At 60.0% G+C, this 23,952-nt stretch overlaps 1 protein-coding gene across 1 annotated transcript in view; it reads right to left on the reverse strand.

Annotated features, from left to right (window-relative positions):
- The window catches only part of ELFN1 (extracellular leucine rich repeat and fibronectin type III domain containing 1), a 57,205-nt gene that overhangs the window by 512 nt on the left and 32,741 nt on the right, over window positions 1–23,952 (reverse strand). The window contains exon 2 of the mRNA XM_077758851.1: window positions 7–2,215. Within this exon, the coding sequence (XP_077614977.1) occupies window positions 7–1,950 (1,944 nt within the window). The 5' untranslated portion in view covers window positions 1,951–2,215. The remainder of the gene's footprint in view (window positions 1–6; window positions 2,216–23,952) is intronic.

Consider the following 23,952-nt stretch of genomic DNA (forward strand, 5'->3'; position numbering starts at 1 on the left):
CATCACAGTGAGGATGGCGTCGGGCGCGGGGGAGCTCTTCTCAATGTACTTGGCCTCGGCAGACGCGGCCTTGTGTGGGCCAGTGGCCTCAGTGCGGAAGGCCCGCGGGCTGCGCACGGAGCCACCAGTCGAGACGCCGGCACGTGGGGGCCCGGGAGCCGCCTCCACACTGTGGTGCCGCTGCAGGCCGTGGCTGAAGGCGTCCTTGTAGACAGGGGCCAGGAAGCCGTGCTTGGCGGCCAGGGGCTCCGACAGCAGCACCAGCTGCGGCTCGGCCGTGGACACGGCTCCGGACTTGCCGCCCTGGAAGGAGGTGGCCTCAGACTTGAGCGCGTCGATGCAGTTGTTGATGATCTGGTTGACCTTGTCCACCTCCTTGGCAATGGTGGAGATCTCGGCCACGGAGCTCTGGCTGTCAGGGCCGGGCCGGCCCAGCTCACAGTCCCTGCGCTCAGCCTGCTCACCCGTGCGCACCTCCATGTAGTTGCCCTTGCTGGCCTTGGGCGTGTCGGCGCTCTCGGCCAGCTTGTACTGCTCCACGTCGCTGGCAGCCGCTGGCAGGTATGGGATGCGGGTCACAGCCTCGGGGCCCAGCAGTGGGCCCTGGGACAGTGGGGCCAGGCCGGGCGCCTCCATCTCGGGTCCATACTTGAGCTCGATGATGGTCTTCTTGAGGCCACCGGCTGCGGCCGCCTTCTTGTGCTTCTCATCCTGTCGCCGCCGCCGGCGCAGGCAGTAGTAAACGGCACCGAGCACCACCACCATGCCAAAAAGGCAGCCCAGGATGGTCATGATGTAGTGGGTGGCCGTGGATGGGCTGGGCACGGGGCCCGGCGGGCTGGGCGGCCGGGGCAGGCAGATGGTGAGGCAGGTGTGGTTGTGGTGCAGCCCCGAGCTGGTAGACACCACGCAGTAGGTGTAGTTGGTGAGCGCATGCAGGTTGCTCAGGCGGACCTCCTCCTGGGGCTTGGTCAGCCGGGACACGGTGGATGAGCGGCTGTTGTTGAAGTGCTCCAGCGTGTACATGCGGGTGAATGGGCTGGGCAGCTGCACCGTGATGGTGGCCGAGTTCTGCGTCAGCTGCTTGACCTTCATGAGTGGCCGGCCCTCGGCCTGGGGGGCCAGTGTGGGCAAGGCCACCAGCGGCGTGGTGCCGTCGCCAGAGAAGCACTCCTCATCGGCACAGGGCGCCTCGCTGGGCTCCGGCGGCGGTGGCGGGGGGGGCGGGGAGCGNTGGCCGTGGCGGCCCTGGCCCAGGAGAAAGTAGCCGGAGTAGAGTGGTGGCGATTCACACTGCATGCGGTCGTAGGCGTGCGTGGCATTGGAGAAGGCAGCCAGCCAGCGCAGGAAGCCCAGGAGCTCACACGAGCAATAGAAGGGGTTGCTGTACAGCTCACACACGGACAGCCTGGCCAGGCCCGCGAAGGTGGCACCGTGCAGCCGCTGGATGCGGTTCATGGACAGGTCGATGTTGACGATGTTGGGGCACTCCCAGAAGGCGCTGGGTGTGACCACCTCGATGAGGTTGGCCTGCAGGTACAGGTACTCGAGCTTGCCCAGGCCGCGCAGCACGCCCTCCGTCAAGTTGCGCAGGCGGTTGTAGCCGAGCTGCAGCACCTGCAGGTTGAACTGGCCGGCGAAGGCGCCGTCCTCGATGTAGGCGATCTCGTTCTTGGTGAGGTTGAGGTACGTGAGGTTGCCAAAGCGGCTGAGTGAGGCGTACTGCACGCCGCGGATGCGGTTCTCATTCAGCCGCAGGTCCACGATGGTGCTGTTGATCTGCTGCGGGATGGCCTCATACGGAGGCTGGTTCTGGCTGCAGATGGCCAGCCACACGAAGCCCTTGTCGCCCTCGATCAGCCAGCAGTCGCCACGGGCCAGCCCGCCCACATGCAGCAGGGTGGCGGCCGCCACGCATACCCACAGCGCACCCCACCAGCACCTGGCCATGGGGACTGCCGTCGCGGGAGCCCCTGCTCCGCCTGCCCAGGGGGACCTGGTGGGAGGCTGGGCGCCAGGCCCTGGAGGGATAGGGATGGGGGTGGGGGCGGGAGGGGAGGCTGCCTGTGTTCTCAGGGGTGTCCTGTCCCAGACCGCATGGTGGCGCCACGTGTGCACTCCCTCACTGCCGGAGAGCCCCGGTCATCCGCCTGCGTCCTGCTGAGGTCGTGGCCGCCTCCCCCATCGGCCTGGGTGTCCCGACAGCTCCACGGTCCTGTGGCAAGAGAGAAGAGAGAGCAGTCAGGAGAGGCCGTGTGCCATGGCCGCAGGAGGCCCAGGGGTCAGATGTGGCCCTGTGCCAGGCTTGGCTGAGCCGCCAGGTAAAACAAGGAGGTGCATTTGGGAAGCAACGAGAAGCATCCCCAGTTCTGAGCTTCCCACACCTCCCCACCCTGTACCCGCTTGGCCAGGCTCAAAGTTAGGGTGGCCCCGGAGAATCAAGAACCCTGTGCCTGGCTCAGTTCCACCCTCGTGACAGAGAGAAGACAGGGACATTCTCCCCTCAGAGGAACCAGCCACAGCACTCACAGCCGCCTGCAGGGGGTGCTCTGAGCCCTGGCCCCAGGGGCCTGAGCTGGCAGGGCGCAAATCCTTCCAGAGCCCGCAGATCCCCTCCGGCTCCCCCCCAGGGAGATGCAGGGAGGCAGCCAGCACCACCCAGACACCCAGAATAGCTAAGTTCCGAGGCTAAGCCCTCCTGAGGTGGGCCCAGGCACATCAGAGCCCCTCCGGTCCTCCAGATTAGCCAGCTGGAACTTTCTGCCTGGCTCTGGGGACCTAAGTCTGTCACCACCCTGTGTGGGAAGATCCTGGCAGAAAGGCCCGGAAGGAGGGAGTGACTCTGCCAAGAATCCCCAAGCCCCCTCCCCAGACTCAGGCAAGGACCGACCCCTCCCACCTCCACCAACCAGCTCCCAAGGCACGACGTGGTGTGACGTGGCTGTGCCTCCAGACCCTGCGCTTCCCCAGGATGGGGCGTCACCCTGTCTCCGGCAGGGACACTGGACATGGTCCCCACCTGCAGGACGACCTCCGGTCTGTGGGCGTCCCTCACCTGCCCCTCGTATTTCTCCTGCAGGACAGACGAATGGGTATGTGTTTCCTTGTTAATACTTGGATTTACAGCCGGCCTCAGTAACGGCTCTGTGGCCTGGCTGGTGGCCAGCTGAGTGTATTTCACTGATATTGACGTTTGCAACTAGTCTGCACTGAGGCAGTTTAAATTAGGAGAAAAAAATATAATGATGTGAAATGGATTTTCCTTCCCTTTGGAAACTTCATAAAGAACAGTTCTGATCTGACTCCTGGGGAAGAGTTATTTCTGATTTGCAGACGGGGTGGGACCCGAAGACAGGTCCTGGGGGGCCGAGGTGGAGCCCACCCCTGGTTCAGCCCTGTGGCTGTGTGACACCCTGCAAACCAGTGGGCCTCTCTGGGCTGAATTGGAAATGGCTTCAGGGTCCTGGCAGGCCATGTAATCCTCCTTTGGGGAGGGAGACTATCAGGGGTCGCTGGGGTCCCTGCGTGGTCTGGCCTGTGACCTCCAACGTGCCACCCCACAGGGACCCCCTGGAGCATGTCCCCATCATGCAGCGGTGGCCTGCCTGTGCGGGCCGCCCCTCCACCAGGGGACCCACCCCCCTGACCTGCAAGTGCATTGGAGGCACAGGGTGGTGAGGGGTGGTGGCAGAGGGGGACGCGTGCGTCAGCATGGCTCCCAACTCAGGAAGCAGGTAGGTGCGTAGGCCTGTCTAGGAAGTGTGGCACCTCAGCAATGCTGATTGTAATCACCTTTAATCTCTTGCTCAAAATAACCCAAAGTCAAGTTAAGGAGGATTACAGGGCCTGAAGAAGCCTTATCGCAGGCAGGCGCCTGGGGAGGAGGGACAGGGTCCCCCAGGGGACCAGGCTCTCCCTGCCCCCCTCTCAGGGGTGCCTGGGGGCCTGGAGAGCTGCGCGCAGACGTGGGTCTGTGTGCGTGTGGGGCTTGTACACAGGCTCCCACACGCGTGTGCTGCGCTCTGTCCTATGTCCAGGCGTGCACGTGCCAGGGTCAGTTATACACACACAGGCGCGCGCATTGGGACTCACATTATGGCATGTCCATGTGGACATGGCCCCGTGGAAGTGTGCGCACACGTGTGCCAGGACCCAAGAGGCCGGCCCTGCCTTTACCACCGCCACCATTGCAGCCTAAAGATCTGCCACCTTGTGAGTGGCGAGTGTTCTGGGCACCAGTCTCGCCTCCCCTGTGCACTCCCCACACTCTGAAGCCTCCTCCATCAGGCTGGCCTATGTGATGAGGGGGGCAGGGCCCTGGGGGGGGGCATGTCCCCCCTGCCCTGGAGCCTGTTGGGGGATGGGGCATCCTCTGCCACCCCACCTGGCCTCAGGTGCACGGACATGCTAGGAGTGGGCTGTGGCCTTGGTGGCCGGTCCCCTTGGCCCCTTTCATAGCTCCCGGGACCTGGCCTCAGAGGAACCCCAACAATCTTCTGCACGACTCACTCTGCAGATGGGAAACTGAGGCCAAAGCCATGTGGTGAGCAGCCCCATCCTCCTCCCTGGGGCTGGGGGATGGGCATCAGCTCCAGCAAGTGCCTGGTGCCCCAGGGAGACCTCTTGGCTGCAGGGACTGAGCTCCCCGGGGAGGAGGTAACCCCAGGCTGAGGGGGCAGGATGCCACCCATGGGCCTCTGGAAGTGGCCTGAGTGACCTTTCTAGAAGAGTCCTGCTGGGCTCCCACGCCATCCCCAGGAATGCCTTTTCTCCTGGGACTCATGTGTTTGTCCATTAAGCATCTGTGATGGGCCCATCACTGCTCCTGCCTTCACCCCTAATTTCTCACATACACACCTGTCCTCTGCGCCCGGCAAGTGACTCAAATAAATGTAACCAGGACACCTGCTGAGGGTCTGCCCAGCTGGTGGAGTGTGCAGACCTGTGTCACACCAGCCCCCACTGGTCACCTGCCCCCTTGTCCCTGACATGCAGCACAGGCCAGTACCCCCGCACCCCCGAGATCCTCTGCTGGGCTGCCTCCTCCCACAGCATCAGCACCCCTCCCTCCCCACCCTCCCTGCCAGCTGAAGGTGCCACGGAACTTTCTCTGTGCTGTCCAACTGGCCCACCCTGGCCACATGTGGCTGCTGGGTGTTAGAAATGTGACTAGTGGCTGTCATACCGAACAGCATAGTTCTAGAAACTTCCATAGAAACAACTTGACCTGAGTATCCTCCAGCCACTGCTCCATCTCCTTCCCCTCCACAGCTGATGTTCTTGAAAGAGCCACCAGTGTTTTCTTTCCCCAAATCCTCACCTTCTTGGGCTTCCTCGGCTGGGAAGTGGGAGCCGTCCCCACACTCCGCCGTGCCCCGCGTCACTGGGGCCACACCGCCCGAGCCTCCTCTGAGCTGCTCGTGCTGACCCGTCCAGTGGGACCAGAGATGCACACATTTGATGTCCTCACTTTGCAAAACTCCAACCTGATGCCCAGCGGTTTTCCCATAGGCACACCTGACCTGGACAGACAGACACTCTGAGCACACTGCCCGGGGCGCTTGTTGGACACCCAGATTCGTCAGGATGGCCCCTCAGAGGCCCCATGACTATGACCCCACACCCCAGAGGAAGAGGCGGGCCAGAGACACCATAGGGCAGACCCAGGCTCGAGTCTGGCCCTGCCGGGGTCACTGCTCAGCTTGCTTGTGTCCTCAGTCAGTGGGCGTGGACTCTGGGGACAGCCTGGGGCCTCCTCGTGTCACAGCTGGTAGGGAGCGGGGCACCCCCGCATCGACCAGACACCTCCCAGATCCATTGTTCTAAGTGGTTGGGGTCCATTTCCACACATGCCTGTGTGCAAATGGCTGTGTGTGTCCAAGCACCTATAAGTGCTTCCACACCCATTTGCACACTTGTGTGCTTGTCCTGCACATGTGTGTTCACATTTACTTGTGGGGTGACGGTGCCCTTGGGGCCGGGGGTCACTGAGGCAGGCGGCCTGCAATCACTAGAGACCTGGGGGGCAGCAGTGGAGAGATGGTACGGCCCAGAAAGGGGCCTCCGCCCCCCCACCATCAGCACCATGACAGCAGCTACGTGTCACTTTCAGAACCATCACGTCATTAAGCCATGTCATGGTGCTACAAGGTGACAGGGACATGGTGGCCCAGGAGAAAGGACTTGCCAAGGAGCCTCACCTAGTTAGGAGGCACAAGCCACCTGCGCCACTCAGCCACCAACTCCATAGCCACCTGTCGAGGGTCCGCCCAATGCTCCCGGGGCCCCCGCACCAGGACAGCCTCGCCTCCCAAGGACGGCAGGGTGGCCAGCATTCCCGGGGGCATCACGGAAGCCAGAGACTAGAGACTTGGGGGGCTGGGTTCCACCGGAAATGTGCCAGCTGCCCGGCTGCTCTGGAGGCTGGGAAGGGACCTGCGCTGGGTGCGGGAGAGGGGGTACCCTGGGGGACCCCACCATTGACTTCTGGTGAAGAGCCCTGGTCGGCGCACCCCGAGCGGGCAAACTCACACGGGAGGGAGCCGGGGGGCTGCAGGCGGGGGCCTGTCCTGCATGAGAAGGCGCTGGTGGGGAGGTGGGAGGGAGCAAGCATGGAAAGGGCTATGGGGAGGAAAGCTTCCTGCCCAATGGGCAGAGGGCAGGTCTCTTGGCAGCTCCGCGTGGGGCCCAAACCCCAGAACCTGCAGGAGCTATCAGACATGAGCAGAGCTGATGCGCACGCACATCTGGTCCACCCCCGCCTCTCTGGTTACGACTGGGCAGCAGCAGAGCCCTGGTGTCACATCCCCATCCTGCACCCACTCCCTTCCTCCCCAGCACGGGGGATGCACCAGGCACAGGGCACTTAGGGACAGTCCGGGCCCTGAGGCAGTCATGAGCCAGTGGGGGACCTGGAAGGAATGTGACAGGGGCCTGAGTGGTGGCAGAAGTTGCTGTGAAACTGTAGCCCATCAGACAAGGCTTCCACAATGGGATGCTTTTTGATGGGTCCTAGCAGATGCATAGGAGTTTGTTAGGGAAAGAGGAGGATAACGGGCGTCCAAGGCAGAGAGGGTGGAGGCACAGAGCACGTGTGCTCAGAGAACAGTCCCCTCCGGGGGAGTGGGCAGTGACAGGCAGGCGTCCCCGGGACCAGAGAGGAGGGGCCGAGCGGCAGGACACCCTCATGCACGCTCCCCCCTGTGGAGAGCCAGTGTGCTGCCTGGGGGGCGTGGAGAAAGGCCGGGAGGCTGGCACTACGTCTGTTCTGTCACATCAGCCCTGCAGCGTGTTGCCACTAATGAACTAAAGAAATATGGTGGTTCCAGGCTTTTAAACTTCTTACGAGCGGATTTGCATAATCGCACAGCCACGCTGGGACAGGGACACATCTGTCCAAAAATATCCTTCCCCTCCTCAGTCACTGATGCCGACGCGAGGCCAGCGCAGGCCCGGGGCTTGTGCTGAAGTGGAAACCAGTGGCCTGTCCACATCCGGAGGGAAACGGGCCGAGGGCCAGGCGCACGGGGAGGCGGGGAGATGGGAGGAAAGTCAGAGATCAATAAGTTTTTACCGCTCCAATGTTTGGCCGATAGATCATGTTTACTGCTAATGTCTGTCTCCCTCTGCGGCCTGGCCCTGCTGCAGAGCCCCCAGGGCTGCGACAGGCACCTTGGCCAGTACAGCCCCAGGCCGACTACACCACAGGGCCCAGGGCCAGCGGAGCCTATGTGGGGCCGGCCTGCCTGCCTGAAGGGGGCACAGAACCGCCTCGGGCTTCAGATTCCTAGGTGGGGACATGAATGTTGGGGCTGCCAAGCTCTGGCTGTGTGATCTGGGGCAAGTCACTTAACATCTCTGGGCCTGTTTCCTCCTCTGTCCAGGGGAGCCCACCAGGGGAGCTCCCTCGCAGCATGCCAGCAAGGACTACATGACCAGATCCCCTGAACTTCCAGCACAGTCCCTGGTGAAGGCATGCTCCATAAATGCTCGTTTGCTTCCCCGGAGGCCCCTGAGCCGCAGGTGACTGGGGGAAGGGAATGCATGTTTTGGGCAGCGTGGTTGGGCCTGGCAGGCCAGCTCGACAGGTTTTGTGGGTTTTTTTACTTCAGCGAGCCCCCGCCCCGGTGCCCACACCACAGGGGACCCGTGAAGGCCGTCCCCAGGCTCCTCACCCACTCACCACCCGCTGCTGCTTCCTACTTATCCGAGGCGGCTGGCCCTGGGAGGCGGCTGGCACAGGCTCCCAGGGCAGGCGGTCCAGCGCTGCTGACTCAGCAGACCTGGATCCTCAGGACTTGGCCACCGGGTCGGCTGGCAGCCCCCGACCTCCGCCGCCCCGGCCCTGTCCTCTGGGAGGTGGGTTGGGAGGCACACACCCAAGAGACCGCCGCCTGCGTCCTGCCCTCCACCTGCAAGGATGCATAGGGTGCCGGCGAAGTTCGAGAGGTGGGGCCTGCCGAGTGACCATGGGCGGTCCACGGGAGTCCTGAGCCCCAGGGGACTCACCCTGCCTGGCCAGGGTCTGGGACGAGCAGGAAGTGTGCAGACAGAGGTAATCTCTTATTTCCTCCAGGACCCCGCATGTAGCGAGCACCTCCTGTATACGGAGCCACTTCTCCGGTCCAGAGAGACAGAGGATGGTATCATCCCAATACAACATGGAAACAGACCCCAAAGGAAAGCCAGCAGCTGAGATTCTCCGGAGGAAGGACATCCAAACACAGCCTCAGCGTCCGCCACCCCACTCATTAAAAATACCGATTCTGACCACAACTCCTGACATGGTGCTGGCCTGGGAAGGTGGGCTAGGGGTGCCTGGTGTGGCAGACACCGCGGGAAGGGCTCTGGGCAGGGCTGGGGGCTGGATGACGGCTCCGGGCCCCGCAGCTCCAGACTGCTCCGGAGTTAATTAGGGACCCAAACATTTAATGGTCTGGTGTGCTTCCACTGGGCATCTTTTTAAATTAAAAAACATGATGTACGGCACTGCTGGAGGGAGAAATCACTTTGCAATGGTTTCCTGCTCAGGCGCTGGCAGGGAGCGGGGAGAAGGGTGGCTTGGCTGGCTGGCCTCCAGGAATGGTAGACGATGCATGACCCTCTCCAGGAACACCGGTTCCCCGCCTCCCCCCCACCACCCCCAGCCTCCGGGAAGCATGTCACTTACTCCAGGCAAGGGTCTGGGTGTCCAAAGGACACTTGGCACTGTTCCCCACACAGCCTCCTAACCCTGGCAGCCAGGAAGTTCTATCTTTAGTCTGACCTGAATCTCTCCAGTTGTTTTGAAGGATGGCTGCCTTGAGACTGAACTTGGAGATTTGCTGGTTCTGCTCTTCCCAGCTGGACCAAGACCTCCAGGAGCCCTAAACTCCGGGGGCCCCTTCAGAGCCGGGGATTCCGTGCCTGTTCTGAGCTCCTGTGGAGGCGGGACGTCCATGCAGAATGCTGGAAGGGGGGGCTCTGGGGACATGGCTCCCTCTCCCCACATGCCGCCGGCCAGGGCCACACCCACAGATGTGATAACCACGGCCAAGCCCGCTCACGCGCTGGCCTCGCGTGTACGGGTCCTGCCTCAAGCCCCCGTTGCTATGATTCTTTAATCAGAGCACAGCTCCTGGCCACTATTAATTGTACTAAAGATTTTGGGCATGGTTTTTGAGCAGAGGTTATAAATTAGCAATTAACCCCCAAATGTTCTAATAAGGGTAATTTGATACCGAGCAAAGTCTGGTGTCAGAAGTATCAGTGACACAACACGGGCTGGGCCGGAGCAGGGCGCGTCCTGGGCGCCAGGGCTGACCGTGCTGCCCGCTGAGCCTCAGTGAGGGCCACGCTGGGGGGGCATGGCCGCTCTGGTGAGGGGGGCCCGGGGAGACTCCAGAACGAGGTGCGCAATGGCCAGCATGGTCCCCCAGCGGCCAGGGTGTCCCCACACCGGAACACAGGGCTCTCTCCTCTCCGTTTCTGGAGAGTTGCATCACAACACCTGGGATCCCGACAAAACCCTGCCAGCCAAGTGATTACCTTCAGCCTGCCCGGCCTTCTCGGGGCCGCTAGTCATTCCAGAACATCTGTTACTCCAGTGCCACGGCCATCACCACCAGGCCCTAGGCCTCTCTCGGACAGCTGTCAGGAGGCTGGGGTATTCCGGAGGCCAAGGAGCCCCGCCTCGCTCTGTCCGGGCTGGGAGGACAAGACCCCCATCCCTACTGCAGCCCCGTCCAAGCTCGTGTCCCAGGAAAGAGGCTTCTGGAAGGGAAGCCAGCAGCACGGGCAGGCCTGGGCCCACAGACTCCTGTTTGTCATTTGTGTCATTAAATCTGTACACACGGCTTCCTCTGCTTTGCAGCCAAGGGGCCTCCAAGCCATCCTAGGAGCAGACCTCACCTCTACCTGCTAACATCTTACAGTCTGAACTTGTCCATTTAACTTTCAACCGACCTGGAAGGTATTTCGCTAGTATAAAGAGGTAAAATCAATCCCCTGCCCCCACCAAGAGGCAAGGACTTTGTCGTGACATGTGCCGCATAATCTATTCCCTCAGCTGGCTCCTGATGCACCATCCCCCACACCCACTGCAGTGCGCTTCCCATGGGCACGTCGCGTCAAGCCTGTCCTCCTCCCGCAACCCCACATGGCTCCCCAGCTCCCTTGAGAGAGGCCACGTTGTGCTGACGGCCCCTGCCTACCTCTCACCGCCCCCACCTTGCCCTGTAAGGCGACGGTCAACTTGCATCTCTTACACTTTCTCTAAGGCGCGGTTTCCCTGCTGGGGACGTAGCCCCCTCCCTGCGCGTCACTAGTCCGTCCCCCAGTGCTCTGTGTTCAGACCCCTGCCTGGGGCTGCAGTCTCCCCTTGAAATCCCAAAGCTGCCTCACTCTGCTCCTGTGCTGTGAAGCTCTGACTTCCGGTCTGTCCCTGCCCATCAGTCAGACCGGAGGCTGAAGCTGCTTGTATGTCCTTTCCAGGCATGGACAAGAGGGCCCACGAAGATAGGCCACAGTCACCTGTGAAGGAGGGCAGCCACGTGCGTGGCTTTCCTGGGACAGTCTCTGTTTATGCCTGTTGCTCTGGTGCCATTATTAACAGACCCTCTTTCACTTGTCCAAGCGTTCCTGCTAGGTGCAAGGCCACCAACTGAGAAGGCCTCGGTCTGGAGACTATTCTGTCCCCTCTCGTGACCCTGTTAAATCCTTGCAGCGCTGTAACAAGCTTCTGTATCTAGGATGGAACCCCTCCCTTCTCTCTCTCCGCGTTCCAGGCCCCTCGCTCTGGGTGCATATCTTTCCAGGTGAACTTTTAGAATGACTTCAAAACACGCTGCCAGGGCATGGACGGGACCACATGGAGTCTACAAATACTTCGGGAGAGCCTTCGGAATCGTAATATTCCAGCTCAGCCTGCCCCACAACGCCTGCATTCCCCGTGGTCTCTCAGGAAAACTTTACAGACTTCTTAATAACGATCTTAAGTCTTTCTTGTACATTTATTCCTGGGAATCCTGGGCGGGGGCGGGGGGGGTGGTTTCTATTGTACAATATGAGCGGGGACCATTTATTCCACCATGTTTTCTGACTAGTGGCTCCTGGTGGAGATGAGAATCACTGGCTTGTATGTGTTTGTTTTACATCCAGCCCCATACCTCTGCCGAGTTCTCAAACTATTGCTTCCGTGGGTTCTGGTGGCTTCCTTGGGTTTCAGATCAGACTGCCTGCAAATAACTGTACTCCCTTCCTGTAGACATTCCGTTCAATTCTGTTTCGTGTCTTATTGCTATGTCTAGCATTTCCAGACAGTGATCAAGGACGTTGTTCACTTTTTTTAATAAAAGTTTCTGAACAGGATCATGAAAAAAATCTCATCATTTAGAATGATGGTGGCCAGGGAGAGACTCTTTACTGTGATGAAAAAGCATCCTTTCTATTCTGGTTTTAGCAGTTAATTTAAAGCCAGAAAGGAGCATGAGGTTTGATCAGATATGTCCCGTCATTTATCAAGGTGGCATCGTGGCCAACCTGTCGACATTCTGTATATTAATAGATTTCCCTAATATTAAGCCATCATCGAGTTCTTTTGACAAATACTACATAATCATGGCAGATTATCTAATATTCCGGGGAATTAGATTCATTTGTGTCTTACTGAAAATTTCTGATCCAGTCTTTATGAGCGAGACCCGCGTGGGGTCTCATTTTCTGTTCCACCTTTGCCCCCTGGGGTCAGGGACCATTCTCGCTTCTGCCAGGGGTGATTTCCTGCAGACGGTGACGGCCAGCTCAGTCAAGAAATGCTTTCGATGGAGACCTCCCAGGTCCATGAGCTCGGGGCCCTACCATGGCAGGGGGGCTCCAGGAAGCCGTGTAGGGAAATACCACGAACCACGCCGTCAAGTGAATGGTCATTTTCTCAAGTGAACGTCCCCCCTGGTTCATCTTTTGTGCATTCCAGAGTCTCCTGACTCAGGGCTGCTCAGAGAAGCCTCTGCTGGTGTAATTTACGACAGCTGGGAAGGCATCATATTTGGTGAATTCCAGGCTGGCCTCTGGGAGACCCCAGCTCCCTCGGATGACATTAGGATTGTGAAAGCACCCTCGCAGGGCGTCTGGACCTACGTTTCTAGTCACCCACGTGTGGACAGATGGACATCAGTCAGGTGTCGGAGCACAGGGAGGACAAAGCCCACAGAGGCCCAATCCCTCTCCGAATGTCCGCTCTAATGGACAGAAAGACGGAACTGCCACACAAGTGAGGGTTTGAGCCAGCAGCTCTGACAGGAAGGATGTTCCCGAAAAGACGGTGACTTCTGCTCGCCGTGTCAGGACGCGGTCTGTCACTGCCCCCCTCGAGTCTGGGTGGCCCTAACACCACGTAGGTGGACTGCACCGGTGGCAGTGGAGACGTGTCTGTCCCGGCCACGGCCCTCAGCCACCTTGGAGGCAATACTTGCGTGTGTCAGACGCAGCCACCACTGACGAAAAGCCACTTCCCTGACACCACCTGCTGCAGAAGCTCAAGGTGTGGGGGACGGTCTTGGGGTGCTTCGAAAGAGCGCCTGGCTAGGGCATGAAGGCCAGCCACCCAGCCCAGCCCTCCCTGGATGCCTGCCCTGCAAAGCCACGAGGTTCAGGGTGGCTCGTCACATGGCCACAGGTAACACCACACCCGCGAGCCTCGCCTGCCCCATCTGTCCGGGCAGCTCCTTGCCCACAGCACCTGGGGGCATCTCCGAAAACAGCAGCCGGGCGGGCAGGACCCTTCACCAGAGGTGGGGCTCGCAAGGCGTGAGCCATCCCCCACCAAATCCCTTAGACTCAGCCTACATCTTTTCTCCTCTGGGAAGTGGGAACAATCAGCTGATCTCCTAGGTTCACCGAGGGATCTGCACAGGAGAACAGGGCCCATTTACACCCGGCTGTACTCGACGGGGGGCCATGTAGGGCTTCAGCTGTCACCAGGATGTGGGGACATGGGGACGGGTTTGTGCCAAGTCCGAGCTGTGCAACCAGGCCTGTGGCTCCTGAGTGTCGGGGTGGCATCTTTCCTGGGGGGCGTGGGCCGCGACCAGCCCCCAGCTGCCCCTCCGCTCCCCCTGCCATCGCTCAGAGTCCATAAAAAATCAATCTAATGACACAGCAAACATTAATTATAGCTCCAAGACCAGAAGAGGGATTGATCTGGAAGGGGCTGGCTCTGCTGTTAGTCACCGAGACGCTCTGCCAGAGACCAGACCAGAGCCTGTCCCCCAACACGGGGGTGAGGGTGGGGACAGAGAGTGGAGGCCACCAGAAGTCCAGCCTGGGGCCAGGCCACTGGGATCTGGGTCCTGCGCCACCTCCCTCGGGTTTTCTGGCCCCAAACCCAGCCTGCAAGGGGGTGGAGCTCCCTTCAGACCCCCCCCTTCCTCCCCCACCAGCAGCATGGAGGGAAGGCCCATTCTGGGCGCACACAGGACAAGGGGCTGAGGGCGAGTATTCCTGGGTCCTAGTCAGACGGCATGAGGGGAGGGCACAGTCAGCAAGATGAGTGACAGAAGCAAAGGAAGCCCCATCAGGAGCTGGGGAGCCAGCCTGCGAGGGACACAAATGTGCTGTACGAACGTGCAGAACGTGTCCAGCGTCCCTTGAGGGGGCAGCCCAGCCGGCTTGAGGGCCCATCACCAGCACTGGGGCGGCCAGGCTCCTGGTCCATCCAAGTCTGCCCTGGCGGCTGGCCCCCCATTCTGGGTGGGGAGCAGAGGCTCTGTTCCCCTCGACGCCATCCCCCCCCACCAGTCTGGATTCTGGAGGTGCTCAGGGACCCTCCCTGTGCAATCCTGGACTATAGGTCATCTCAGATTGGGGTGGGGGGACTTCTACAGCAGCCCCGCCCCAAGTCCCTGAGGTCCAGGGGCACTGGAGCCCCCTGCGTGGGCCCACAGACAGCTCTGGGCAGACTTTCCTCTGAGCGTGCAGGGGGCTGGGGGCTGGGGCCTGGAGCCCCCCGCCATGGGCCCGGGGACAGCTCTGGGTGGGCCTTCCTCTGAGCATGCAGGGGGCTGTACGGTGCTTCCCAGCTTATGTCTGAGCGAGAAGGCCAGCGTGGTCCATATGCCACTGTTATAGAGCTCCTCAGGGAGGCTTCAAAGGGCCAAGGTGAGTAAAAGCTGGAGGCATTGCGGGCAGGGGGCTGGGCGCCCTCAGGCAGAGAGGAAGACATCCCCAGAGCCCATGGGCACCCCCCTGGGTCCCCATCCGGGCAGCGGGCAGCGGCCAGACCAGCGGATGGGAGGGTGGCCTGGGGTGGGGGTAGGGAGGAGGCATCCCCAGTGCAACCCCTCTGCAGCAGCCTCCCGCCTCCCCAGCCACACTTCACACACACACAGCTGCATGGCGCACAGGCGTCTAATTATTGTCGCACGGCGGGCAGGAGTCCACCAGTGCAGCAGCTGGACGACACTCAATTCCCCGCGTAATTGACAATGCTGGAAACCGCCCAAGTGAGGTGTGAGGACGCGCTCCCCTCACGAGTCTACCCTCCAGCTCTGAGCGAGCGCATCAGGGAGAGAGCGGCCCCACCACGGTTCACACCGCCGCCTCCCCCACACCGCCTGCCGCCTGGCTTTGGCTCCAGGCCTCTGTCTGTCTGCCAGCCATCTGTCCGTCTGTCACCTGAGCTGCCCCGGCCACCAGCCTCACCGCTGCACGCTGAGGATGCCGCTTCCCTCCTGGCACCATGTCCCTGCCTTGCCGCCAGGCCCCACCCGTGCCGAGACCCCAGGACGCTGCAGGTGGGATTCCAGGCTGGGTGGCCTCCCTCTGGCTCTGGGGGTCACCGCCCCACTCCCTGGGCTGCCTGCTGGATGCTGGGGTGCAGGTAGCACCTGCCGCCCACATCTCCTCCCCGAAGGCTCCTGGAGGACAGTCTGACATTCATGGGCACAGGGCCTCCCACGGGGCCGAGGCCAGTTATCACATGCACTCAAGACAGGGCAGTGTGGGTGGCAGAAGGCCAGCGGGCACGACAGGAGACACAGAGCACATCCAAGGGCCAGGGGCACGCACAGGGCTGCCTGGGGTAGTCTGCTCTGTCCTCCCTGGTGTGAGCAGCAGTCTGGATGAACTCTGGGAGCCTGCAGGAAGGGGACACGTGCTGGAAGCCAGGGCCAGGACCCAAGCATTCCCTCCAGCTCGAATAATGGGTCACATCCACCTCAACCAACTACACAGGAGAAAAACATGCCAGGGAAGGGGGCAGCAGAGAAGCATGGCTCCACACCACCCCCAGGGAGAAGAATGTGGCAAGAGTAGGTTGAACCAGTAGATGTGGCCACCTAAGAAGGTAACTGTGGCTGACTTAACAGATATATAGCAGGTAGAATAGAGGAGGTGATAATCCATCTCTACACAGCACTGCTCAGTCCGTGTTCAGAGAGGTCCCAACATAAACCACAGGGCCTTGCTGGGAAACACCAAGGCACATTCACACAAAGGCAGAGGTGCACAGACCCTAGAAGCCAAATTCCCGTGCCCGGCGTGTACGTGGCGTGGCCGTGAGAGGCGCCCACGGATGCGCAGATTAGAGTGTGGCGCAGTATGTACACAGCAGAGCACTATGTGGCAGTGAGGAGGGCGAGCCATGACCCTTGCCCTCGGCACAATGCCCCTACAGGTGTGCCGACGAGACCGAGTCAGTCTTCCAAATGCCTGCCGCGCCGGCCACGTCCAGAAGCGCTAAACTGCACCAGACCGTGGATTTGCAGGGGGGCCACACCAGTGGAGAAAACGTGTCCAAGCTGGTGTGAGAATCACCACTGCCAACTGCAGCAAAGGCCTCACTGCCTCTCAAGGCAGGGGCGCGGGACGAAGCCGGTCTGGAGACACTTGGGGAGGGGGGTTCAGCTGCGTGAAAAGGTGTCCTTAATACCACAGAGCCGCACACTCACAAATGGGGGAGGTGGCGAGTTTTGCATGGTGTGTATTTACCACAGTGAGGAGTTTAGAAAGAGAGGGGAGAGGGTCGAAGAGGGGCACAGGAGGGTCTCAGGGGGGCTTGGACACAGGCCTCCTCACTCCTTCATAGGACTTCTCTGGGCCTCTGGCAGTGTGTGCGGATTAATATTAAGCCGGAAGGGACGGCATTCAGGTATTCATGGTATTATTCTTCACACCTTTAGCTGTATTACATATTTTATAATTAGTGAAATATTTATTAGAGATTTCTTAAATATTTGAGACACCTTAAATATTTCATAATACATTTTTAATGTTTTGGAAGGAGCCAGCTGCTGCATACGACTGAGCTCCCCATCACCAGAGGTGTGCAAGGAGAGGCAGGGTGTCGGAGAGGGCACCGCCCCTGGCAAGGGGTTCCCCCAAACCAGATTCACCAGTGAGCTTTCACAAAAGAGACTTCCAGAACCCAGCTCCATGCCTCATTCAGGTTTAGGGTCGAGCCCAGGTGTCTGCATTGTTTAAAGTGCCCTCTTCCCTGGCTGGGACACTGTTCTGGTTCATACTTTGTCTTCTCTGGCCCTGAGGACAGGCCCAGGCCACTTGCGCCCCACGCAGCTCGGCCAATCCCCAGGGCTGAGGGCCACAGGCACCAAGCAGAGGGTGAGAGGTACCACATGGAGGCAACGTTTGACGGCCTGAACTTGGCCGGTGCATCAAGCTGATGGACGGCCCAGATGCTCTAGCCTTTCCTCATCTGGACGACACTTGCATAGTCGACCCAGGAGCACACGGGGTTGGCTCTACAGCAAGGTGCCTGAGGAACCACATCGACAGAACCTCCCAACTTTGGCCTCGGCCTTGTAAGGGCTTGTGCTCCGGCCCAGAGAAGGAAAGGCGTTTTCCCTGGGTCATGCAGCAAGGTTGTGGTACAACCAGGCAAGGACCTTATTTTCCTGACCCATATCCAGAGGGCTCCCTCATCCCCACCCTGAGGCCCTGGGGCTGTGCCTCAGCCCGGGGGCGGGGGGGCGGGGGCTGGTGAGTGCCCTGTGGCCAGTTCCTTTCCACCTGCCCCTCTGCTACCCAGCAGGGCACAGGGGCTGAGGGCTTGGGCTCTGCAGACAGACATGCTGCCTGCCCGGTGTGGGTCCCAGGCGAGCCACTAACTCTGTGTCTCTGCCTCCCTGTGGGGACTCATGCTGCCTTCGGGCCTGGGTCTCAGTTACAGTAGGACCAGACACCTGCTACCCCATGGCTGGTGTCACAGGTGCCAACGTGCCTGTAATTAAACGACATTAGACACAGGAAGGAGCAGATCATTGCACACTGGACTTGTTCTGTAGGTGAGGAAACTGAGGCCAGGCTGGGGCCCAGACCCAGGAGAGTGGCTGTGGGCAGCCTCTGGGCCGCCGGCGGAAGCGAGGCTCCTTCTGGGGTTAACTCGGAATTTGGTCGTGGCTACTTTCTATAGTAATGAAGTAATGTTCGCGTCACGTAGTAAAAAGTAGCCATAGCAGCCTCTGCTGGAGGAGAGAGACCCACAGGGAGGGCAGCTCCGGAGAGAAGGGGATCCGGCCCAGGAGGGAGAGGTGGTCTCCAGGGCTCCCAAGGCCCTGGGGCAGGAAGGGGCCTCAGGACCACAGCCCCAGGCTGCCAGGGTCCTGCACACAATGCTGGGACAAAGGGGCATCTGGTCTCCCACCTGTCCCCACCCGGAGGGCTGGGCTCCTGCAAATAGCTGCCGGCTGCCTGCTCCTTTCCGCCAGGAACCTGAATGAAAGCTCAGGCCCCTGGGGAGCTCTCTGCTGAGCCCTCGTGGGGGGAGGAGGGGGTGCTGAAGCAGGCTGGACCTGGGCCTGTTGCCGCTGCAGGAAGCTGGACAGACCTCCTGCCACATGGACCTGACTGAGCTGCAAAGCCTCTGGGGAAACCAAAAGCAGGGAGAGGAAGCCCGTGGCCCAAGCTGGAGAATCTGGCCCCCCTGCCTGGTGCCGCCTTCCTTGTCCCAGCAGAGATGACGGGCAGAGTCCTGGGCTCTGTCCCAGCCGGGCCAGGGTCCAAGGATGCGCGTTTCCTCCAAATGAGGAAGCAGGTGGGGGGTGGGGTTGAGAAGAACCGGGGTCCACCGGCAACAGGATCACAAGGAACACGTGTTGGGGCACTGTCAGCTGGGCTGGGCAAGAGGAGCCCAGGGCATGCAGGGCAGGGTCCAGGGCAGAGACAGGGGTGCCCAGGGCCTGCGGGGTGAGGCCGCAGGAGCCACTGGCCTCCCCAGGGATCCATTTCTTGCCCGACCACAGTGCTTGTCACCCCACCTTCGGAGCCGAGTCCTCTGGGCCCTGCCAAGTCCTTGGTTTTCAAGAAGACCCTGAAGGTGCATCAGCCACTCTTGGAAAAGGGAGTCCTTGCAGGCCACCGTGATGTCAGTGGCCCCGTGTTCTGCTGGCCCCCGGGGTAACTCCGTACATGCCACTTTCTGACTCCTGACCTCTGTCTCACACGGAGAGGACTGCAGCTCTGCCCTGCCTCCCCCCTTAAAGGCCACAAACAGCAACAGAGGCCCTGCCACGTGTCAGATGCTGGGCTGACCAACACAGACAACCAAACTCAATCAGTATGAGTGCCAGCCGGGGACCCAACCTGTCTGTGGGTTCAAGAGGGCTTCCCAAGAAAGGTAACATTTCTGCAGAGACTTGGACAAAGAGAGATGTAACCATGCAAAGGCACCTGGTGAGCAGGATAGGGGGAGATAGGGCATGCGAGGGACCAAGGAGGCCAGGGGAGATGGAACCTGGAGCGGGGTGGGTGACAAGACCCCAGTAGGTACAGAGCCACTGGGAGCCTTCATCTCACCCCAGAATCTCTACCGAAGACAAGATCTCATCTGAAGGGTAATAGGGAGCCACCGAAGGGTTAGTAGAGATGAGCTATGACCATTCTGGCTGTTGCACGAGAACAGGGGCTATGCAGGAAATCAAGAGGAGGCATCCACAGTCATTGTAGGAGAGGTGACAGTGTTCTGGACCAGACAGCAGGGAAGGGGGGAAGGAAGGGATGTGGATGGAGCCAGCAGATGCGGATTACACCCGGTGACCCAGGAAGAGTCTAGAATGTTTGCAGCAGCACCAATCTCGACAGCCCCAAACTGGACATTACCTGAAGGCCCACTGACAAGTGGATGGAAACGCCCCAGGGGCACACCCATGGCTGAACGCTGCCGTACGGCAATGAAGATGAGCAAACCATACAACATGCCAAGTGAACGTTGCAGACGACGATGCACAGACTGTTTATACCACTTTCCAAAATGGGCAAAAACAACGTGGTTCAAAGGCTAGTGGTCACCCCTGGGGGCAATGACTCGGAAGGGGTTGTGGAGGGGGCCTCCGCAGAGCTGCTGATGCCGTCGGTTGGCCCTGGTGCTGGGGACACGGGTGTGTCCGCTTCATACAAATTTACTGAGCTGAAGACACGTCTGGTGTGTGCCCTCTCCTGTCTGTGCACCACACACCAGCAAGAGATTCAAAGGGAGAAAGGAGGTACTCGGAACATGAGACCAACGTACCATGAATTTCTGTGTGATGGTAAAGGAATAGCAGGGAGGCAGTGCGGCAGATGCAAGGGCGGAGGCATGACGGGTCAGTGTGATCAGAGCCACGCCAAGGTTGGGGGGTCTGTGTCCAGGACAAGGGGAGAGGCCCCAGAGCCTGTGCTGGGCAGAGGGCTGAGCACTGCCTGCATAGGGCCGCGGCTGGCCCCCAGGCAAGGGAGTGGACACAGCGTGAGGAGAGGGGCAGCAACGCTAGGGGCACCCGAGAGGAGGAGAGTCTGGAGGTAGGAGTTCAGATGCCAAGGGCAGAGACAGAAGGTGGGGTCCACGACCCTGAGCCCTGTGTCTGTGGGAGCCCTCTGAGATGAGGAAGCTGTAGTGGTTGTGGGATCTTACTGACGGGTGGGGTCATGACGAATCCTTGTGTGCCTCAGGTGGGTCCCTGCTGCACTAGCACCAGCCATGACACACAGAGCTGTCTGCAAAGGGCTCAGAAAGCCCGAGGTGGGGTGAGTGGGGGCAAGAGTGGATGCACAGGGCAGGGGCTGGCGGGGCTTGGGGAGGGGAGCCATCTCCGAGCGACGGGCATCTTCATGGACGTGTGTGCCCAAGCTGGACCCTGGATGCGGAAGGGAGCACCAGAGGGGGTGGGGGCTGCTTGACCCAGACTTGGCCCTGCTGGTGGGGAGGGCGGCCCCTGGGGTGTAGAGAGTAAGACCGGGCAGCACAGCGCATGCTGACACCGCGCAGGAGGTCAGGACCCTGGACAGCTCTGGGACTGCCCATGGTGCTCTGGAAGGCAAAAATAGGGACGGCCAATCCTCACCAGCCTCTGGGCCATTCCACCCTCAGAGCCTCTGAAACACAGGCTCACAGGGGCTGAAATGCTCAGGAGGAGAAACGAAAACATGGCCAAGTCTCCGCTGTCCAGGGAGTAGCTGTGTCATTGACATGTCCTGGGCCCTCTGTGTCCCCAGCCAGAAAACGGGTGAGATGGGGAATGGGAGATGCTTCTCTCTGCCCCTCTGCTCCTCCTCTGAGCCCTGCGTGCATTCACGGTCCTGCCCGGGGGGGAGGGGGGTGTCAGCACCCACATGAGCTACGAAGCCTAGGCTTCAGGGACTCCCCAACTCCCTTGCACCCCCTCCCTGTGGGGAGCACACAGTAGGACTGCAGCATATACTCCCCTCCCCCCCACCCCCTGCCACTGGAGTCTCAGAGCATCAGCTGGTGAGTCTGAAGGAGCCACCTGCTGACATGCACACAGCACTTCAGGGCCAGGTGCCAAGCAGCCAGGCTGCGGACATCGCGTGTACAGGGGGAAGGCCAGCCAGAGCAGCTCGGGCCAAGCAGGCAGTACCCCAAGTAGCCTCCTCTACATCAGAACAGTGTCACTTCTGCAAGTGAGAGTCGGACCCCTTGTCCACCTGCAGACCCTGGGCAGTCACTCGGGGTACTGATACTAGACGGTCCAGTAGTGCAGGTGCTACAGGTACTAGACAGAAGGTCTGCACAGAGTAGGTGCTTAGGAAGGGGGTCCCCCTGCCCCCACCCCGTGCACAGAGTAGGTGCTCAGGAAGAGGGTCCTCTTCTCCCAACCCCCCATGCACAGAGTGGGTGCTCAGGGAGTCCGCCTCCCACCCCCATCCACCCCTCCCCTTCCTCCTGGTAGAGAAAGCTCTCCAGAGCTCTGGGCCACGTCCCTCCGTATCAAATCATTACTATGGAAAAGAGTCCTCCCGGCTCCAAGGCCCCACGCCTGCCGCCTTCTCCCTGCCCCCTCCTACCCTCCCTGCAGCTCCCTCCTCTCCCTCCACCCCCACCCCACGGCTGTACCTCCCCACACACCCCTGACCCACATCCCAGGCTGGATTCACCGTTCAGCTCACCGGGTGGGGCTGAGCATGCGGAGGGGAGGGGACGGCAGGGCAGGACAACCACACGCACAGGGGCCCCCAGGGTCATGGGGACAGACATGCACAGAGATGCTTACACACGCAGGTGCAGGAGACAGGAGAGGGGAGGATGGAAGAGGCACATGGGGGGAGGGTGCTGCCTCGGTGCCTCTTGTTCACGTGATCAGAGAGCCCCACGAGCGGCTGCTACTGACCCCACTGAATAAAGAACACAGAGAGGTTAAGTGACTCGCCCCTGACTGCACAGCCAGTTAGCAACAGAACCCACATTTAAATCTGGGTCTGTAGTGGGTCCGGCACTGGAGGAAAGAAGAGGGGTCAGAGGCCAGAGGCAGGAGTAAGGTCTGTGGGAGAGGAGGCAGGAAGCAGCTCAGGCTGAAGGCCCTGCATGTGATGGGGATGGGCACAGCAGGACAGGCAGCAGGAGCCAGGAGCTCTGGACTGAAGGCAAAGGGGTCCCCAGGGCCTGGGAGCTAGAGAGAGGCCAGAGGCAGACGGCACCCGAGGCCCCCTCCTCCTGCTACTTCAGTTCAGGAACCGCGGGATACACATTCCATGGAAAACGAGAAGACAGCTTCAAGCCCCCACCAGCTGAGGAGACAGAAAAGCCAAGGAGGAGCTTTGGGAAGGCCAGAGGGGGAACAGGGCCCCAGGGACCCCAAGGGGGCTGTAAGGGAGGGGCTGCCCCCCCAGGCAGCCTGGAGGTAGGCAGCTTGAACCTGGACCCCCTCCTGCCCCCCACAGGTGGTTACGGCAGCCTGGGTCTTCTGGGAGGGGAAGTGGGGGCCAAGGCAGGGTCCACCCAGTGCTGGGCTCGCTGCAGGCAGCCGGAGCCAGGTGTGGGGGCAAGGAGTTGGGGGAGGCCCCAGGCAAGGGAGGGAGGCCCCAGGAGGGTGTCCAGGGATAGGGCTGTGACTCTTCCCACAGATGCCAGCATGTGACCTCACGAACCCCATAAGGGCAGGGGTCTACTGCCTGGGAAACAGTAGGTACTGAGTACATATGTAGCAAATGGGTGAACTATCTGGCCATAACACCCATAACGCGGTACAGACATAGTGGGCAAGAACACTACCTCCAGTGCCCACAGCGATCTCCCTGATAACAAGGAACTGACTTAGCCACCATATTCCTTTCCCTTCACCACAACCCCTTTTCTTCCCTGGGATGCAGATACAATGGCTAGAGGTGCTGCCGCCACCATGAGGCCATGAGGACAAATGCTAAGAATGGCAGAGAAGGCGGCTACATAGAGCCTAGATGACTGACATCTTCCTTGGACTGTACACCACCCCCACAGCCACCCTATTTACATGAGAAAAACGAACCCCCTAGCAGGGTTCAACAGTCAGGTCTCTGTCTTGTATAGCCAGACTGAATCCCTAGCTGATACAGCAAAAAATAGTGCTGAATACTTTTATTAAAAAGTTACTTTCAATTTCATTCTTTTCAGTGCTTCTGATTACATCAAAAAGCAAGTCTCAGATTAGGGCTGGTAAGTTTTGAACACCTCTGCACACTTGCTGTTCTCCCTTTTTAATAAAGCAATAGCAGGCCTTGGGCTCCGAGCCTCCCCTGGGCTACAGCATATCCAACTAGAATTTAATAACATTGTTTTGTTTCCACTGAATTTATTTTTATGATTATGAATTCTATTTATGGCAAAGGAGGCTTGTTTTCCATTTGTAGTAGTGCTATAAAACTTCCCTTTTAAATAAATGTATTTAAGTTTTTTAAAAGTGAATTTACTTAAAGAAAAACAGTAAGAACACAGAGGGAACGTGGGGGCATTTGGGCGACTTACTGCCCAGCCCCTCACTTTGTGCTTCTGCTGCTGGGGACAGTCTGCCCCTGGGCATGGTGGAGGAGGCCCGGAAGGTTATGGCCAGCCCTCCTGAAGCAGGATAGAGGCCGAGTCTGTCATCTGTCCAGCCGGGGCAGGGGGTGGGTGGCTGGACCGACTCCCTGGCGCTGGGAATCTCAAGGCAAAGCCTCAGAGTCGTGGGTGGGGCGGTCAGGCGAAGAGCAGTGGGCAGCGGCTTGAAGCTGTCC

This window comes from Crocuta crocuta, unplaced genomic scaffold (genome assembly GCF_008692635.1).
Source record: "Crocuta crocuta isolate KB4526 unplaced genomic scaffold, BGI_CrCroc_1.0 scaffold273, whole genome shotgun sequence".
Classification (NCBI taxonomy): Eukaryota; Metazoa; Chordata; class Mammalia; order Carnivora; family Hyaenidae; genus Crocuta; species Crocuta crocuta.